This window comes from Thermobia domestica, chromosome 11 (genome assembly GCF_964235325.1).
Source record: "Thermobia domestica chromosome 11, izTheDome1.hap1.1, whole genome shotgun sequence".
Classification (NCBI taxonomy): Eukaryota; Metazoa; Arthropoda; class Insecta; order Zygentoma; family Lepismatidae; genus Thermobia; species Thermobia domestica.
The window spans coordinates 250,785,981-250,804,971 of record NC_137464.1 but is presented as its reverse complement, the minus strand read 5'-3'; the positions used below and the strand labels follow the sequence as shown (position 1 = coordinate 250,804,971).

General features: G+C 36.2%; 1 protein-coding gene across 1 annotated transcript in view; it reads left to right on the top strand.

The window, feature by feature from the left end:
- The first annotated feature begins 18,299 nt into the window (after positions 1-18,299).
- The window catches only part of LOC145664921 (UPF0764 protein C16orf89 homolog), a 73,262-nt gene continuing 72,570 nt past the window's right edge, over positions 18,300-18,991 (top strand). Inside the window, exon 1 of the mRNA XM_081732025.1 lies at positions 18,300-18,803. Coding sequence (XP_081588151.1) covers positions 18,608-18,803 — 196 coding nt within the window. The 5' untranslated portion in view covers positions 18,300-18,607. The remainder of the gene's footprint in view (positions 18,804-18,991) is intronic.

The following is an 18,991-nucleotide window of genomic DNA, read 5'->3' as shown; positions in this document are numbered from 1 at the left end:
ATCTACTTTTTTCTAAGCCTGGAAAGAGTATAGTCGAGTTCAAAGAACGAATCATATATCTTTTCATATATCTTTCGTGTAAGTACATGTAATACTTTTGAAAATGTAGTCTTTTCAAAATGAATGAATAATTTATGCTAGCCTTGTACTATTAATGCCAGTATGACAGTTATAGTAAGCGTTATATTTGAATTTAAGATTCGTAATGCCGTTATAGTCGAGTTTTTTTGAAGAGTTAAACAATCGTTTGCCAACTTACCCAACAGATAAGTGGAGTTTTTGAAGTTTAAGTCAAATTCCCTACCAATTCTATTTCGTCACTCTGTACCACTGGCGCAAATCCCGGGGGGACGAGGGGGACATGTCCCCCAATCTTGGAGCTGGGAGGGACTGTCCCCCCAATAATCTGACTTAAAAAGTGCTTTTTTGGATAAGTGTGATGATTTATGCCCGACTGCCACAAAGGAATGTGAGATGAAATTGATTTCTCTTGGCTTTTCCATTTTTAAAAAAGAATCGTATTCTGTAGTATTTCAAACTGAATTTCGTGCTGTAGTGCGTTTAGTAGTCTCATCAATATGTATTAATTCCACTTCCGCTACTTGGGCACAAATTGCAATAAATGACAGAGGAGGATATGCCCGTCTCCTCATGCTGGAAAGTTGTCTCAGCTGTAGGAACGGGCACAAATTCCGGGGACATGGGGAGACATGACCCCTCCCAACATTGGAACTGGAGGCTCTCCCAATAATCCGATTTGAAAAGTGCTTTTTGCAGATAAGTGTGATGATTTGTGTCCGACTGCTACAAAGGATAGTGAGATGAAATTGGTTTCTCTTGGTTTTTCCATTTTTATTGAAAATGAAGGTGTGCGACTGTGTGTGACGTAACCTGATGTGAAATCTTATCTCTTCCTCTCCCCTAGGCCCTAGAACACGAAGAGTATATAGACTACCCAATGTCAATAACCCATCTTTTCAGTAAATGCGCATTTCATCTATTTGTAGTATCAGCCTAGGCAGCTACTCATGCTTCGTAAGCCAACTCTATGACCTATGGAACTCGAAGGTTCAATGCCACGTTCACAAAAACTCTCCATTGACTTCTATCCTTAGCCAACTGGATCCAGTTTCTACTTTGCATTCCTATTTTTATGTGATCCATCTTAATATTGTCTTCCCATCTGCGCCTACGTCTTCCTAATGGTCGTTTTCCGATTGGTCTTACCGCTAAAACTTTGAAAGCGTCCATACTTTCTTCCATCCTGGCTATATGTCCTGCCCACTTAAGCCTCCTAGACTTCATGACACTAACAATGTTTGGTAAGCCGTATAATTTATGTAGTTCCTCGTTATGAAGTTTTCGCCATTTCCCATTCCCGTTCCTCTTGGGTCCGAATATTCGTCTCAGGATCTTGTTCTCAAATACTTTCAGTCTATGTTCTTCCCTCAGAGTAAGCTACCATGTTTCGCAACCATACAGAACAACAGGCATGATTATCGTATTATACATTTTAAGCTTCAAATTCCTTGACAGAATTCGCGACGACAAGAGATTTTGAACTGAATTCCCTGTTTTTAGTCGTTATTTAATTTCTTCGTGAATATGATTTTCATCTGTTAATATTGATCCTAGATTTTTGAAAGTATCCACTTTATCAATAGTATTATTTAATATTTTAACGCATTCATAATTTGCCGTATTACGGTCCCGACGCACTTCCATGTATTTAGTTTTCTCTGCATTTCTTTCTATTGTTCTCATATCATCCCCTATTAAATTTACATCATCAGCGTACGCATAACCTGGCGAACACCATTCAACTCTAGGCCCTGGTTGCTATCTTTGATTTTTCTTATAGCGTATTCCAGGGTAAAGTTGAATAATAATGGCGACAACGCATCTCCTTGTTTCAGTCCATTCTCGACGTTAAAGCTCGTGGCCAAAAAATTTCTTACCCGGACTTTACTTTGGGATTCATTTAAACATATCTTAATTAATCTAATTAGCTTTTTCGGTATTCCAAATTCTGTAATAACGTTGTACAATATTTCTCTCCTAACCGAGTCGTACGCCTTTCTAAAATCAATAAATAGTTGATGTACCGGGCTACTGTATTCCCACTTCTTTTCGAGTATTTGGCAAATGGTAAATATTTGGTTGATAGTTGATCGATTTCGTCTAAATCCGCACTGATAATCTCCAATAATTTCATCTGCGTACGGGGTCAATCTTGCTAATAGAATGTTTGAAAGAATTTTATAGGATGTTGTCAGAAGAGAGATGCCTCGATAATTATTAGTCAGTTTAGTCGTCTTTCTTGTGGATTGGAGCAATGATTGATTCTTTCCACTCTTGTGGCAATTCTTCCTTGCTGTAGATAAGGAAAATGCATTTGTGTATCTTGTTCCACAATTTTTCGCCTCCAGCTAAAATTAACTTAGCCGAAATTTCGTTTACACCCGGAGATTTGTGTTTCTTTAATTTCTTTATAACGATTTCTACTTCTATTCGGTTGGGTTCTGGAATATACGGTTCTGCGGTGTGAATCTCCCTTTCTCCCCGCACATTAGTTTTTGGCTGCGTGTTAAGCAAATCGTCAAAGAAATCTGTCCATCTATTTAAAATGCTATCTGTATCAGTGAGAACTGTTCCATCAGCTTTCTTTAATATAAGCACGAGGTTGATAGCCTTTCTTAAATTCGTTGATCCCTTTATACATGTCCCGAATGTTTTTATTTTTACTATTATCTTCAAGTTCCTTAATTTTAGCTTTCAAAAACTCGCGTTTCTTTGTTCTAAAAGTTTTGGAAGTTTCCCGCCTGATGTCTACGAAATTTTGTGTAGTTATTTCATTCGGATTTTGTAGCAAACGTAATTTTTCCTGTTTTCTCTTCTCTGCTAGTTTGTTCTACGTATTTCCGCGTGTCCTAATTTTTCTTTTGAGAGAGGATGCTTCGTAAGCAATGAAAAGAATTCAACTGCTAGAATAGTTTTCTCCATAATTTTAAGGTTACATCTGTTAAGTAAAGAGTATATGACATGCGTCAGTTTTCTGTAACGATTCCTGCAATGTTATTGAGATTATCATCATTTTGCTCAAATACGAGTATTGTTGCGTCATACATAATTGATATTCTTTCTTCATAGTTTTGGGGAAGTCATTATTTATATTATTACAAAACAATTTTAACGTTGACCTTTGTGGATGCCTAATTAGAAACATACCAATTATAAATATGCATGTATTCAGATTTCAGAATGTGTTGACGGCAGTGATTTGTAATACTGATATGTACTACTACTTCATCTACATCGCCTAATATATGACATACTCTACAACAGGTTCACCTCAGAAATCAGATTCATCTACCGTAATATGAGTTTCATCTCCCTTCTCTAGAATAAGCCTCAAATCTGCCTACCACCCAATGTTGAAGACAACGAATGGCGTATTTAGGATTTTGTATCGAGGGGCTATGTCCAACACAAGGAAGGAAGTGGGCATTTGCCCACCTGAGTTTGAGAATTAAATAAATTTTAATTTATGCATAAATTGAAGTTATAATGGCAAGAATTGCAGACCGATAAATTCTATATGATATGATACAAAAATTTAGGAGTGAATCTAACCCTTTATTCTATTCATACAAGAAAAAGGAAGCATCCTCTTGGCCTTCCTAATTTCCCGGGCTAATTATTCCTCCGTTTTGATTTTCTTTAATTCAAACATTTCCTTCTTTTAAAAATAACTAACCGATATAATTTTTCCTTTGTTATAATAACCAAAGTCCTTTCATGTTGATATCCGCGCAAGTTGGTGTGGAGCACCAGTTTTGCTTATCAACTGCTCTTAGTTTTGGTGTTACTGATGACGGCCGACTTGAATCACAACTGACAACGGTCGATAAAGTATGATAAGCGAAATGAAAGAAAGTAACATCAAGAAAAAGAAACAGAAAAGTAGAAAGGACGAAAACAACAAAAGACGCAGAACAAAAGGACGCAGTTCTTACATGGAATGAAATTTGACAAATACAGTATTATTTCTGAACAAAGAGCATAAGAAAATGGAAAGTCTTAGAAATGGTAAGAAGGATTATTGTTGTGCATGGAATGCGAAAAACTAACAAATTTATTTCGGGGGGAGCTTGAGCCCAGTCCAATAGCCCCCTAAATACGCCACTGAAGACAATTCTACTCCCCTGATCCTTCACAGCATTGTTTTTCAACTTCATAAATATTTTGAACATCGCTTTTGTGTATATATATATATATATATATATATATATATATATATATATATATATATATATATATAATGGGAACGGTCTTACCCGTCCCCTCCCCTCAATGTTGAAGACAGATTTGCGCCGATGCTCTGTACTTTAACCAATTTACGAGTTGGCAATACAATAGTATCAAAAATTAGACTGTTGAAGTCAATATATTCCACGAAATATTAAGAACTATTTTGCAAAATTCTAAATGTTTCGATTGCAATAAATTATTAGTTTTTATGGTTCTAACGCCTGGAACATGCGAAAATTACAGAATTCTTATATTTGTATTTTCAAAAATTAAGTTCGCACAAAGTAACGTACACCCTTCTAAGGTATTATTGAAAGCGATGTTGTTTGAGCATCCGATTATGATGTTATGGTAATCGTAGTTGTATGACAATAATATAAAAAATGATCTCCATTCACAGGGATATCTGTTCAAATTATGAAATTTTCCATTTGCCATATAAACTCTTGATGGTATATCATATTTCTTTTCTCCATTTAGAAATCATAGAGATTTTACTTCATACATTTCTAAATCAAATCCTTAAAAAGTCCAAAATCGTTTACGTAAAGTATTTTTAATAATTCTGTAACACTTCTTTTTTTGGGACAAAATACAGACCAATCACAAAGCCCCCTTTAAGTGGACGATAATTACTTTTTTATATATAATGCACGACGGATATTATGAAGCAAACACTTGCTGATACGTTCATTTACATTATTGATCAACGTGTTATTGTGAATTGTTGGGTGTACGTAAGAAATCAAATAGGAAAGACCATGGCAGACCATATGTGAAAATGCACTTTGCGGATTCATAAAGAGAATCATGACAAAACAATGATGTGATAACACTGACCAATTGAAAAATATACTGTGAAACAAGCTTTCACTCATGTTACGCCAGCATTATTCTGAAAAATCTCACAAAGAACCTGGTGGCGTATTATCTTTAGCATGAAATTGCGGTGCATAGACTAATTCCGTGTATCATTAATGGTTTATGTGACACGACAATATCACAAATTCATCGTACATTAGCAAATAACAATTATTCTAGAGAACATTTTTTAATTTGTTTGCGAACTCCCTTATGGCTAAGGGGTTAACGTCGCGCCTGTGGTGTGGGAAACCTAGGTTTGATTTCTGGCGAGAGATCGGATTCCACTCCACGTCGCATGTGGCCTCACTACTGAAAGGGATGTCACCAAAAATCCTGCGCTTCCTGCTGAAAAGAAACCCAAAATCAAATCAAATCATGTGTTCATTTATTTCCGTATGATAGACATTCAGTCGAAAAAAATGTAAGTTTTTTCAGGTCTGTCATATTGAGTGAGGTTTTCTTGAGTTTTCCTCACTCACACCAGCCAAATGCCGAGATGGTACCTAGTATATAAGTCCCCGATCACTTTCTTGCTTTCCTCGTATAGTGTAATCGTCGAGGGACATCATTCTAGGGATGGCCAGAACCGGTTCTTGGTGGAACCGGTTTTCGGGTCTGAACGGATCCGGTTCTAGAAGATCCGGTTCCGGAACCGGTTTTTCGGATCCAGGTCTAGAACCGGTTCTTCGGATCCAGGTCTGGAACCGGTTCTGAAAACAGAACCGGTTCCTCGCGGAACCGGTTCCGCTGGAACCGAAACTTTCTTACCATCCCTACCTAAACGCGAGCTGCTGGCAAGCTGTGAACAGTATGCTAGATGAAATGGTGGAAGCGACAGGCAGGCCCCCAGGCAACGGCAGCTTGTCTCATTTGGCTAAATAAACTGGGTAACTGGCAAACTCATTGGCTAAACAGGCAAACTGGCCAACTCATTTGGCTAAACACCCACTGGTGGACCAAATTTTTTTTCTGGGGGCACAAGCGGGTCTGGGCGGGGAAGGCACAAGCGCATGATCCTCTTTGCATTATTTTTGAAGGTGAATTTTATGCCTCCTTTACGGGTTTTTGGGGGCTTTCAGATCCAGGTCTGGAACCGGTCCCTAAGATCAGGTTCTGGAACCGGGTTTTCAGATCCAGATCTGGAACCGGTTCCTAAGATCCGGTTCTGGAACCGGGTTTTCGGATCCAGGTCCGGAACCGGTTCCAGAACCGGTTCTGAAAACCGGATCTCCGAGAACCGGTTCTGAAAACCGGATCTCCGAGAACCGGTTCCGCCGGAACCGGAACTTTGTGGCCATCTCTACATCATTCCTCATATGAATGACGAGCTAACATGGCCATAGATGCTGGAAGCCCAGAAATCTAATTCCTCATCCTAATCCTGCGTATGAGAGGTAACGAGACTTTGTGACCACCCTGTATAATAAGCATTAATTTCAGTAAACAAAGTGATTAGAAGTTAATTGGAAACCAATATTTAAAGTATTCCCAGGTTATATAGTAACATGTTATTTGAGAATATCAACTTAAGAATTCAAAGTCGAGTTTCCTTTGGAAGTTACTGTTTGTAAAACACAGTAGCGGAAACTAGGTTTCAGAAACGTATTATGCGGTTATTTTACTTCTGAAGAACTGAAGACAAATCTCCTATTCGTCTTCATTAGAGTGTAGAAAACTTTCTTCTCCATTAATCCAAGCAACAGACAGAGCATAAATTTTTCCCACCTTCTTGTTTTCTTGAATAGAAATCGATACAATTCTAACAAATCACTGAACACTAGAAATTTTTCTCCATTGCGAGGCACTGGCACACGCATTACAACTGACTTGCCTTCTGTCACCTTCGAAATGATATCAAGAAACTTGCTAACAGATCATAAAACATCTCTGACAGTGATACCAACTTGAAACTTTATAAAATCCCGTCTCTAGAGGCAGAAATTCCCATTTCCCTCTTGAACATGAAACATTGTACTAAACACATTCTTTTTTTTTTTTTTAATGAAACTATTGTATACCACACATTTCGTTCAATATATTCTTTTATCTTCTACGTTTATCAAGGAGTGTATTTATTTATCAATACAACAGGTAGATGCCCAATTAGAATGCTGAAATATTACAATATATTTTTACAACAGTTTTTTTAGTACCTTGCCGGACGTCGTGCGTATAGCTACAATTTTTATCATGTTTTTGACATAATTTGTTGTAGGCAAAGCATATTTCTCCAGATTGGTGACTTCAACATTATGTTGGTCCTAGCCTTTTTGTAATAAAATAGACTGCCTTATTGGTTCTACTTCTAACTGAAGGAACATGAAAGTATAATAAAGTTTGAACAATCGAATTCATTTTGAACTTTTTTTTTTTTTTTTTTGGAGGAATACAGGATCGGCAATATTACGTCTTCTTTCTAATGAGCAAATATTAAAATTGTCTACCAATATACTACGGTTTTCAAGTAAGGGATAAATTCCAGTTACTTTGTATATCAAATACGTAAGAAATTTTGATTGAGCTTTTTCAGTTTGTTGGTGATTCTTTTGTTGCGAGGGGTTCCAAATTACAAGAGCATTTTCCAACTTGGAGCGTACATATGAGTAATACATTTTCAAGAGTGTTTCAATATTACTGAAGTCCTTAGCACTTCTGATTATGAATGCTAATAATGTAAAAGCACCATAAGTAACATCTTCGATGTGTTTAATGAACGTTAATTTCGGATCAAGTGTAACACCTAGATCTTTAACTGTATTAGGTCTGCTTATAGAAGTATTACTAAGTTTATAATCATATAAATAAGTATTTCCTTAATTGAAAGAAACAGCTGAAACTGTTAGTGAAAATAAAGTAAATTTTGCCATCAGAGTTTAGTATTTACATAATTTATTTGTGGCATCATATTGTAATAGGCGTAAGCAAGGGCGCCCATGTTGTGGTTTCTATAGGAGGACAAGTATAAGCGGCATTTCAAATATAGTTTCAAATTTTGCGATAACTATTCTAAAAAATTCTATTGGGTTTTCGATTTTTCGAAGTACAATTTCCTATAGGTGGGCAAGCGCCCCACAATGGGCGCCCTTGGACGTAAGTATGTTAAAAGAACTTTATTGTCGAGTCATTTTGTATAAAACATATTCGAAGTTGCTTGTTTCTTGCTTTGCACTTTACTTTTTCCGTTAATAGTATTCTTATTTAAAAAAAAGTACCAGAACACAAGTTACATATCTCGGAGATTGTTTCTTTGAGAATCGCAAGTTGCTTCTGTACTAGCAAGCATATTGTGGTAACAAAATTTGGCAACTAACATTAATTTTAAGATGATTGAGGAGTGGTTGGTCTACTTTCCGCCAATAGAGAATGTTGTTGCTCTCGATGAAAAATTCCATATTATCAGGTAATATTGTAACGAAAATTCCCTTTTCAAAAAATTGTCAAAACTCGCAAAAAAAAAAAAAAAATGGGTTTGTTTCCCACCTGTTGGCACCACTGATCTGTGCTTATTTTTTAGCAACAGTATAGCCAGTACCAACGCGTATTTTTTCATTGTACGTATGCAATTTCTATACTAATATACGCAAAGACTTGATACAGGGACGTAGCCAAAAGGGAAAATAGAGGTCTGGTACCCCTTAACTATATTCTGCTGCTCAAATAGGGATTATATGTTATATGTTTAATAACTGCCAAACTGGATCTACACAGTTGCAAATTTACGCGTTTTTCTGTAGAATTGCATAAAGTCTTTAAATGTTCTATTATTTTCTATTAGCTGTAAAGCACCCATTGTTGCAAGGTCCATTTAGTTGTAGTGCGACATCTTCAAACTCGAATTTTAACTAGCTCAGAATTTTGTCCAGTTTTTGTACATTTTTGTCCACCCAAGAAAAAAAATTGTACCATTCAAATAAAAGAGGGAGGGCCATTTCAAAATTTGGGGCACTTCGATCATCCGTAGTGCGACATCTTCAAATTCGAATTTTAACTAGCTCAGAATTTTGTCCAATTTTTGTACATTTTTGTCCACCCAAGAAAAAATTTTGTACCATTCAAATAAACGAGGGAGGCCCATTTCAAAATTTAGACCAACCATTTAGTTGTAGTGCGACATCCTCAAATTCGAATTTTAACTAGCTCAGAATTTTGTCCAATTTTTTCCCTTTTTTCCACCCAAGAAAAAAATTTGTACCATTAAAATAAACGAGGGAGGGCCATTTCAAAATTTGGGGCACTTTGATCAGCTGTCGTGCGTCATCTTCAAATTCGAATTTTAACTAGCTCAAAATTTTGTCCAATTTTTGTACATTTTTGTCCACCCAAGAAAAAATTTTGTACCATTCAAATAAACGAGGGAGGGCCATTTCAAAATTTGGGGCACTTCGATCACCTGTAGTGCGACATCTTCAAATTCGAATTTTAACTAGCTCAGAATTTTGTCCAATTTTTGTACATTTTTGTCCACCCAAGAAAAAATTTTGTACCATTCAAATAAACGAGAGAGGGCCATTTCAAAATTTGGGGCACTTCGATCACCTGTAGTGCGACATATTCAAATTCGAATTTTAACTAGCTCAGAATTTTGTCCAATTTTTGTACATTTTTGTCCACCCAAGAAAAAATTTTGTACCATTCAAATAAACGAGAGAGGTCTATTTCAAAATTTGGCCCAACCATTTAGTTGTAGTGCGACATCCTCAAATTCGAATTTTAACTAGCTCAGAATTTTGCCCAATTTTTGTACCTTTTTGTCCACCCGAGAAAATATTTTGTACCATTCAAATAAACGAGGGAGGGTTATTTCAAAATTTGGCCCAACCATTTAGTTGTAGTGCAACATCCTCAAATTCGAATTTTAACTAGCTCAGAATTTTGTCCAATTTTTGTACATTTTAGTCTACCGAAGAAAAAGTTTTGTACCGTTCAAATAAACGAGGGAGGGCCATTTCAAAATTTGGGGCACTTCGATTTAACTGTAGTGCGACATCTTCAAATTCGAATTTTAACTAGCTCAGAATTTTGTCCAATTTTTGTACATTTTTGTCCACTCAAGAATAATTTTGTACCGTTAAACGAGGGAGGGTCATTTCAAAATTTGGCCAATTCGATCTCCTGTAGTGCGACAAAATTTAAATCCTAATTTTAATTAACTCATAATTTTGTCCGATGCGTGTACGTTGTTGTAGAACTAAAAATAACTTTGTAATATTTAAAAGAACGAATTAGGGACATTTTTAAATTTTAGCCACATGGATTATTTGTAGTGCAACATCTTTAAATTAAAGCTTTTAACAAGCTTAGAATTTTGTCTAAATTTTGTACTTTCTTCTATCACCAGTGAAAGATTTTCTACAATTTAGATAAACATCAAGGAGTCATTTCAAAGTTTGGCCTATTCGAACACTTGTAGTGCGACATCTTCATAGTGATGTCAACCTGTTCGGCTGGGCTGAAGCCTTCTCGGTTGCGATAAGCCATCAGCTCAGCTCAGGTGACCCATCGGCTTGACTCAGGTTAGCCATGGCTTGGTTCGGTTCGGTTCACGTGAGCCATGGGTTCGGTTTGGTTCGGCGGAATTGAGTCATCAGCTCGAAACGGCTCGGTTTCGACGAGCCACCGGCTCAGTTCTGCTCGGCTCAGGTGAGCCATCAGCTCTCTTTTTCTCGGCTCGGCTCAGCTCATGTGAGACATCGGCTCGGACCGGCTCGGTTTTGAAATCTGTTGGCTCGGCTCAATTCTCGGTTCGGCTCGGTAGTGACTTAGCTGAAGAATTAAGGACACCAGCGTCTTCTACGAGTTTTGCACCCTCCGAAAATGTCGATATTTCATTATGTACCCTCGCCGTTAATGAGAAATTCCTAATTGAAAATGCCGAATTTCCATTAGCTTGGAACGCAACATATTCGTATTGAAGAACCAAGAATACCGGCGTTTTCTACAAGTTTTGCACGCACAGAAAATGTCGATATTTCGTTTTGTAACCTCAGAGTTAATGAGAAATTCCAAACTCAAAATGGGGGGCGCGGTGGCTCAATGGTAGAGCGTTCACCTCTGGTACTTGGGGTCCGGGTTCGATCCCAGCCCCCGCCAAGTGAACTTTGTGGTGGACAAACACCGTGCTCGTGGGTTTTCTCGGGGTTCTCCCGTTTCCTCCCACTTTCTTCATTCCACCATTTCACTCATCTCTCATCATCACCGTCTCCTTTAGCCTAACCGGCAGAATAGGCTGGTGTTCTTAATTCTTCAAAATGAGCTGGTGGCGTTCCAAGTTAATGGTAATTCGGCATTTTGAATTTTGAATTTCTCATTAACTGTGAGAGTCCAAAATGAATTATCGACATTTTCTAAGGGTGCAAAACTTGTAGAAGACGCTGGTGTTTTTAATTCTTCAGTACAAATTAATGGCGTTCCAAAATAATGGTAATTTGGCATTTTGAATACCGGGAATTTCTCATTAACTGTCGGGATACAAAACAAAATATCGACATTTTCTGAGGGTGAAAAACTCGTAGAGGACGCTGTTGTTCTTAATTCTTTAATACGAATTGGTGGGATTCCAAGTTAATGGTAATTCGGCATTTTGAATTCGGAATTTCTCATTAACTGTCAGGTACAAAACTACATATCGATATTTTCTGCGAATGCAAAACTCGTAGAAGACACTGGTGTTCTTTATTCTTCAATACAAACTGGTTGCGTTCCAAGTTAATGGTAATTCGGCATTTTGAATTTTAATTTTTCTCATTAACTGGGAGGGTTCAAAGTGAAATATAGACATCTTCGGAGGGTGCAAAACTCATGGAAGGCGCTGGTGTTTTTAATTCTTCAGTACGAAATAGTGGCGTTCCAAGTTAATGGTAATTCGGCATTTTGAATTCGGAATTTCTCATTAATTATAAGGGTACAAAATGAAATATTGGTATTTTCTGCGGGTGCAAGACTCGTAGAAGACGCTGATGTTCTTAATTCTTTAATACGAATTGCTGGCGTTCCAAGTTAATGGTAATTCGACATTTTGAATTTTAGATTTCTCATTAACTGTGAGGGTACAAAATGAAATATCGACATTTTATGAGGGTGCAAAACTCTTAGATGACGCTGATATTGTTAATTCTTCGTAACGAGTTGGTGGCGTTCCAAGTTAATGGCAATTCGACATTTTGAATTTTAAATTTCTTGGTAACTGTGAGAGTACAAAATAAAATATTGGTATTTTCTGAGGGTGCAAAACGTGCTCTACCTTATGGCAGGTTAAAACTTAAATTTCGCTTTTGTGGTAAATTTTGAATTTTGAATTTTAATTTTTCAATTGTTATTTTCGCGGTTTGGGTGATGGTACAAAATTTTTGAAAGAGGGTGCAAAACGGTGCAAAACTAGGAGATGATGATGGTACTGTTAAATCGTGAAAATGAGTTAGTGGCTGAAATACCATTAACTTGGAACACCATTTTGAATTTCGAATTTCTCAGTAATGGTGAGGGTACAAAATGTTTCAATCAAGGTGCAAAACGGTGCAAAATCGGTGCAAAACGATGAGATATAAAAGAATGAATTTTGGGATGGCGGAGTTCCAAGTTAATGGACCTCTTAATCCTGATGTACACAAAACCATGGTTAATTAAAAGTTCTAATTACACCCTAGTTACATTTCACTTGTTTTAGTTTGACCACGAACCACCTCAAACGCGATCCATACCATTTAGCTATATGCAATTATTCAAGGACTTACAGTTAGTAATACACATTGTGTTGATTTTTGGTTTGGTTTGTTTTAGTTTTATGTCCCATGATTATGCTAGGGCGTCTAAAGGAGAGGTGGAACTAATGATTATAATGAAATCCGAACCACTTCGGTCGTTCAACTGTACCCCCACCGGAAATCGAATTCGGGAGCACGCGAACCGAAGTCAAGCGTGCTAGCCACTAGACCAAATGGAGGTCCTCACATTGTGTTGATTTAAATCATTGAGTCAGTATTGTCAAACTCGAAGATCAAAAACTAGCGTGTCTGTGCTCTAAAAGTAGTGGATTTGAACTATTTGTAGGCCAAATATATACAGTAGAAATGAATTATGTGGCAACTAATGACTGGTACTAATTAAATGATTTTTAACATGGACCAGAAAATATGCTAGACATATTGCAAGAAATTATGATCGATGAACAAAAATAATTCTAGACAGAATACCACGAGATAAAAACAGCCTAGGAAACGTCCTTGTACAAGAAGGTTTGACGAAATCAAGGACAACTGGGGAGTAACCTGAAAAAGAATTGGTCAAGGTAGATAGGTGTAGTGAAGACTTGGAAGGATCTTCATCCAGCAGTGGATTGATAATGGTTGATTATAATTATGGTCATGATTTTATTATATCTGGACCTCAGTGCTAAACTAAACCAAGTCATAATTTCCTAATTTTACAGGAGAAGCGAATAACCGGTTCCTTAGGTAAGACCTAAAGTACTGTTTTTCAGCCTGTTAACTATAGGCCTACTAAGTAGTTACAAAGTAATAGGATGCTTTTAGACTTAACATCATTACACCACTAGAAAAAACATAGTATATTTAAAAAGTATTGTTAACTCAATTTCGACCAAAAAGTGACTTAGCATACATAGTCTATCTCTAAAGTTCATACATACATACACACAAAACACACACACACACACACACACACACACACACACACACACACATATATATATATATATATATATATATATATATATATATATATATATATATATATATATATATATATATATATATATATACTATGTATGCGATACCGGTATATATATACATCCAAAATTTAACGAAATTCGTACAGCCATAAAAAATATTTTTGATTCTTCATATTCCAGCAAAACTACGAAAATTAATAGAAAAGAAAACTAGAAAGTTAAGAATCACTTGTTTTGCCGGGACAGAGAAAATAGATGCATATAGCTCGAATTACCTATATACTTATATAATATGTCTGTCCATGTTTCGCAAGTAATTTTCAATCAATATAAAATTTCAACGTAATGAACGCATGATTAGTTTTCTCGAATAAAGATCACATGCACCGCTGAGAGCTCAAGAATAAGCTTAATCTATGTTAAGGCACTGGACATATGCTTATGTAATACATTACGACCTTATGAACTTGTATAAGAAACAGAATGTACTTAAAGTGAGACGCGAACTATACGAAACATCGGACTTTGAATCTAACTTCTTTGGTGACCCAACCCGAGACCACAGAGACTAGTAGCAAAGATGAGTGCCGTAGCTCCCACCACAAGGTTAAGGAAGTTCCTGTTAAGGAAGTGTCAATTAAACACCGATATGTGAAACGGTAATAAAGCATTTGGTCAATTTGAAACAAAATATAATGTAGTAATAATTTACTCTATTTGTTAAGATAATGAACGTTATATTCTGTTTTTAAAATGACATGCAAAGCAGAATGTATTGGATAATAAATGAGAAATTGTAAATTTCAATTTCGGTGCGATTAAATACATTCGTACTCCTATGTGTTGCGTTATCCGTTAGGAGGTATCGAACAATTTTGATTCAAAGGAAGGAAATAAACTACTGTATAGTACTGGAGTTAATTTAATAGAGTTTAATTGTATACGCAGCACTGACGATATTTGAGACAAAGTCTATTGCTGAAAGTGAAATATGGGTTACTATTATTGCTTTATCCCAAGTACGTTATACTCACTGATGATTGAAGCTGGAACACACATATGGAAAGCATTAGCGCTAGCAAATTAGCTACGAAGAGGCACATCACACCATAATTCTAAGTGAAGAATGAAGGCAAAAAATAAGAAGCGGAAACGACAGACTGTACGATAATAATACTTTCACAATTTTAATTTCACACTATTTATTTCGAGACTTTCGAGACGAGACCGAGATCGAGACAAGCATCTGTTGACCGAGACGAGACGGAGACCGAGACGACGATTTTTGACTTGAGACGAGATCGAGACCGCTACTTATCAACCGAAACGAGACTGAGACTTATAAAGTCTCGTCTCTTCTCGTTTCGAAGCTATCCCTAATTTTCACTGTCCGTGGTTTAATTGAAAGGTACAAAATTTTTACTACGTGATACAAAAACGTACAAAACCGGAAAAATTTTCAGTTAATTAAGTTGCACTACAGGTGTCGCACTACAGGTGTTCGAAGCTGCCAAATTTTGAAATAACTCCACGTTGTTTATTTGAATGCTATAAAATGTTTTGCTAGTGATACAAGAATGTACAAAAATTTATCGAATTCTAAACTTGTTGGAATTCAAATTTGAAGACGCCGCGCTACAGATGATCGATGTGGCTAAGAATTAAAATAGCCTACCTTCGCTTATTTAAATGGTACAAAAATGTACAAAAATCGAAAAAAATATTAGTTAATGAAATTACGAATTTGAATATTGTTGCACTACAGGTAATCGAAGTGTCCCAACTTTCAGAATGATCTTCCTCGTTCATTTCAATGGTACAAAATATTTTCTTTGGTGAACAAAAATTGGACAAAATTTTGAGCTAGTTAAAATTCGAATTTGAAGATGATGCGTTACAAGTGAACGAAGTGCCCAAAGTTTGAAATGCCCCCTCGCTTATTTGCATGATACAAAACTTTTTCTTCGGTGGAAAAAAGGACAAAAATTGGCCAAAATTCTGAACAAGTTAAAATTCGAGTTTGAAGATGTCACAATAGAGGTGGTCAAAGTGTCCCAAATTTTGAAATGGCCCTCCCTCGTTTATCTGAATTGTACAAATTTTTTTCTTGGGTGGACAGAAATGAATAAAATTTTGAGCAAGTTAAAACTCGAATTTCAAAATGTCTCACTACGTGTGATCGAAATGTTCCAAATTTTGAAATTGAACTCCCTCGTTTATTTCAATGGTGCAAAATCTTTACTTGGGTTGACAAAAATGGACAAACATTGGACAAAATTCTGAGCTAGTTAAAATTCGAATTTGACAATGTCCCACTACAACTAAATGGTTTGACTAAATTTTCAAATGGTCCCCATCGTTTATTTGAATGGTACAAAAATTTTTCTTGGGTGGACAAAATTCTGAGCTAATTAAAATTCGAATTTGAAGATGTCGCACTAAAACTAAATGGTTTGGCTAAATTTTGAAATAGTCCTCTTTTGTTTACTTGAATGGTACAAAATTTATTCTTGGGTGGACAAAAATGAAAAAAATGGAAAAAAATCTGAGATAGTTTTAATTCTAATTTGATGATGTCACACCACAGCTAAATGGTTCGGCCAAATTTTCAAATTGCTCTCCCTCGCTCATTTGAACGATAGAAAATTTTTATCCCAAGGTGGACAGAAATTGGACAAAATTCTAAGCTAGTTAAAATTCGAATTTGAAGATGTCGCACGACAGGTAATCGAAGTGCCCCAAATTTTGAATTGGCCCTCCCTCGTTTATTTGAATGGTACAATATTTTTTCTTGCATGGACAAGAATGTACAAAAATTAGACAAAATTCTGAGCTAGTTAAAATTCGAATTTGAGGATGTCGCACTACAACTAAATGGTTGGGCCAAATTTTGAAATGGCCCTCCCTCGTTTATTTTAATGGTACAAAATTTTTTCTTGGGTGGACAAAAATGTACAAAAATTGGACAAAATTCTGAGCTAGTTAAAGTTCGAATTTGAGGATGTCGCACTACAACTAAATGGTTGGGCCAAATTTTGAAATGGCTCTCCCTCGTTTATTTGAATGGTACAAAATTTTTCCTTGGGTGGACAAAAATGTACAAAAATTGGACAAAATTCTGAGCTAGTTAAAATTCGAATTTGAAGATGTCGCACTACAACTAAATGGACCTGTCGTATTGTTAAGAAAAAAGACAAACAAACAAATAAACAAACAAACAAAGACACTGGCCCATCGATACATCAGTGTGAGTGTAATATATTTTGTATCAGAATTGTACGTATTAGACTAATGACATTTTAAACTTTCTTGAGAATAATGTCACTCATACATGTGTTAAGAGATTGGACAGAATGTACCAAAGCAATCAACAGAAGGTGAATTTTGATCCAGAAACTTTTTACATTTTTTTTTTACATATACATATTTGTGAATAAGTACATGTTTGTGTATAAAGTATTAGCTAGAAGCACAAATACTGAAGTTTAGTACAGTGTGTAAACAAAAAATAGCTAGTTTATTTCTGTAGCTGTAATTTTGCCTTTGCATTGCAATGTATTTAGAATTTGCAGGGAATTGTCCGTAGATACATTATTGTGATAATATTTTCATTGGAAATACTTAAATACACAGGAAAAGTAAAAGTTTATTGTATCCTACTTGTATACTATACTAGTTCGATTGTATATTATACTATACTGTTCGATTGTATACTACTACTAGAATACTGAAAGCTGGAGTGAGTCCGAGCTACTTATGTTCAGTAGTGATTTTGTATTACACCATTTGTTTCAGAACTTGTTTGCGAAAAATAAAATCAGTTGTAGCTTACACACAAAAAAATCCTGTTCGATTACATTCACACGTTCCTCCTTACAAGATGACATCGTACATAAATTCAGAACCGATTCTGGGACCAGATCTCAGGAACCCGTTCCAGACCTGGATCCGAAAACCCGGTTCCGGAACCGGATCCGTTCAGAACTGAAAACCGGTTCCATCAGGAACTGGTTCCGGCCATCCCAAGTCTATACCGTTTGTCCAACGTACTTTTGAGTGCGCCCCTGGTACTAATAAACCACAACACATGTATATAATTTTCTAAAAAAAAAGTTACGAAATATTTCAGAGGGTCTAAATCGGGTGGACTTGTCGTCAGTACGCCCTTGCTAACCACTTAGCTTTCTAGTCAGAGACTTAGGTAAAGAAATTAGCTTATAACAAAGTATGAAAAAATTTCTCATACCCTGTTCGAGTTTGAATTGCAAACAACGTTTCAGATATCCCCCCTCCCTTACTCCCCTTTGGTTTTATCTCTTCTCGTTCCAAAGCCACTTTAATCTTAATTTTCTCACCTGATCGTGGATTCCACACGTGCAACAGAAGAAATAAGTAAGAGTCAAGGAAACAGCAGGAACGTGGAAGTGGGCAGATGATTTAGAAATCAACGTCACCAGAGGTCTCAGCCAATCTGAATACATTGCTTTAGTTTTGTTTAGTTTTGAGTGTGCTCCCCGCTTGCTTCTTTACTACACTTCTAATTCACCTGCCAATCTCTTCTTCTTTATCTTTTTTTTAATTCACAGTCTCCGCGGCTACAGTGACTAGATTATCTACTCCTGAGCGTTGTCTCACCTGAACAAAAAAGACGGATTGTCCAGGCAAGAGAGTGCTATTCAGTCTAAGCAGCGCGCTCAACGCAAACCATCTCCCGCCAACCACAAGAGGGCGCGTAAGGAACCAAATATGAGGACCTGCATATTGTTTACTTTGACTTACCTGTGTTTTCATCAATCTTCTGGCAATTTATGGAGAACACAAAATAACTATTTAATAAAATTAGAAAGTGTTATTCAATCTGTGGAAAATATTGTTGACTACTTTAAAAGTCGTTGGAATGAATTGATTTTCGATGCTGTTTTGGGCATTCGGATCGCTGAAGGTAAGAAGGAATTTTTTAAAGTATATATTTGATTTAGTTTTGGACTTTAGATTTTAACAGGATGGAATAATTTTTATCTAACTTATGATTTGAAGGTCCTGAAATTAAAATCTAATTTTAACCTTTAAAATAATTTTTAAACCTGTTACAAAGACTATTAAAGCGTTTAGCAAAATACAGTCGAAGTT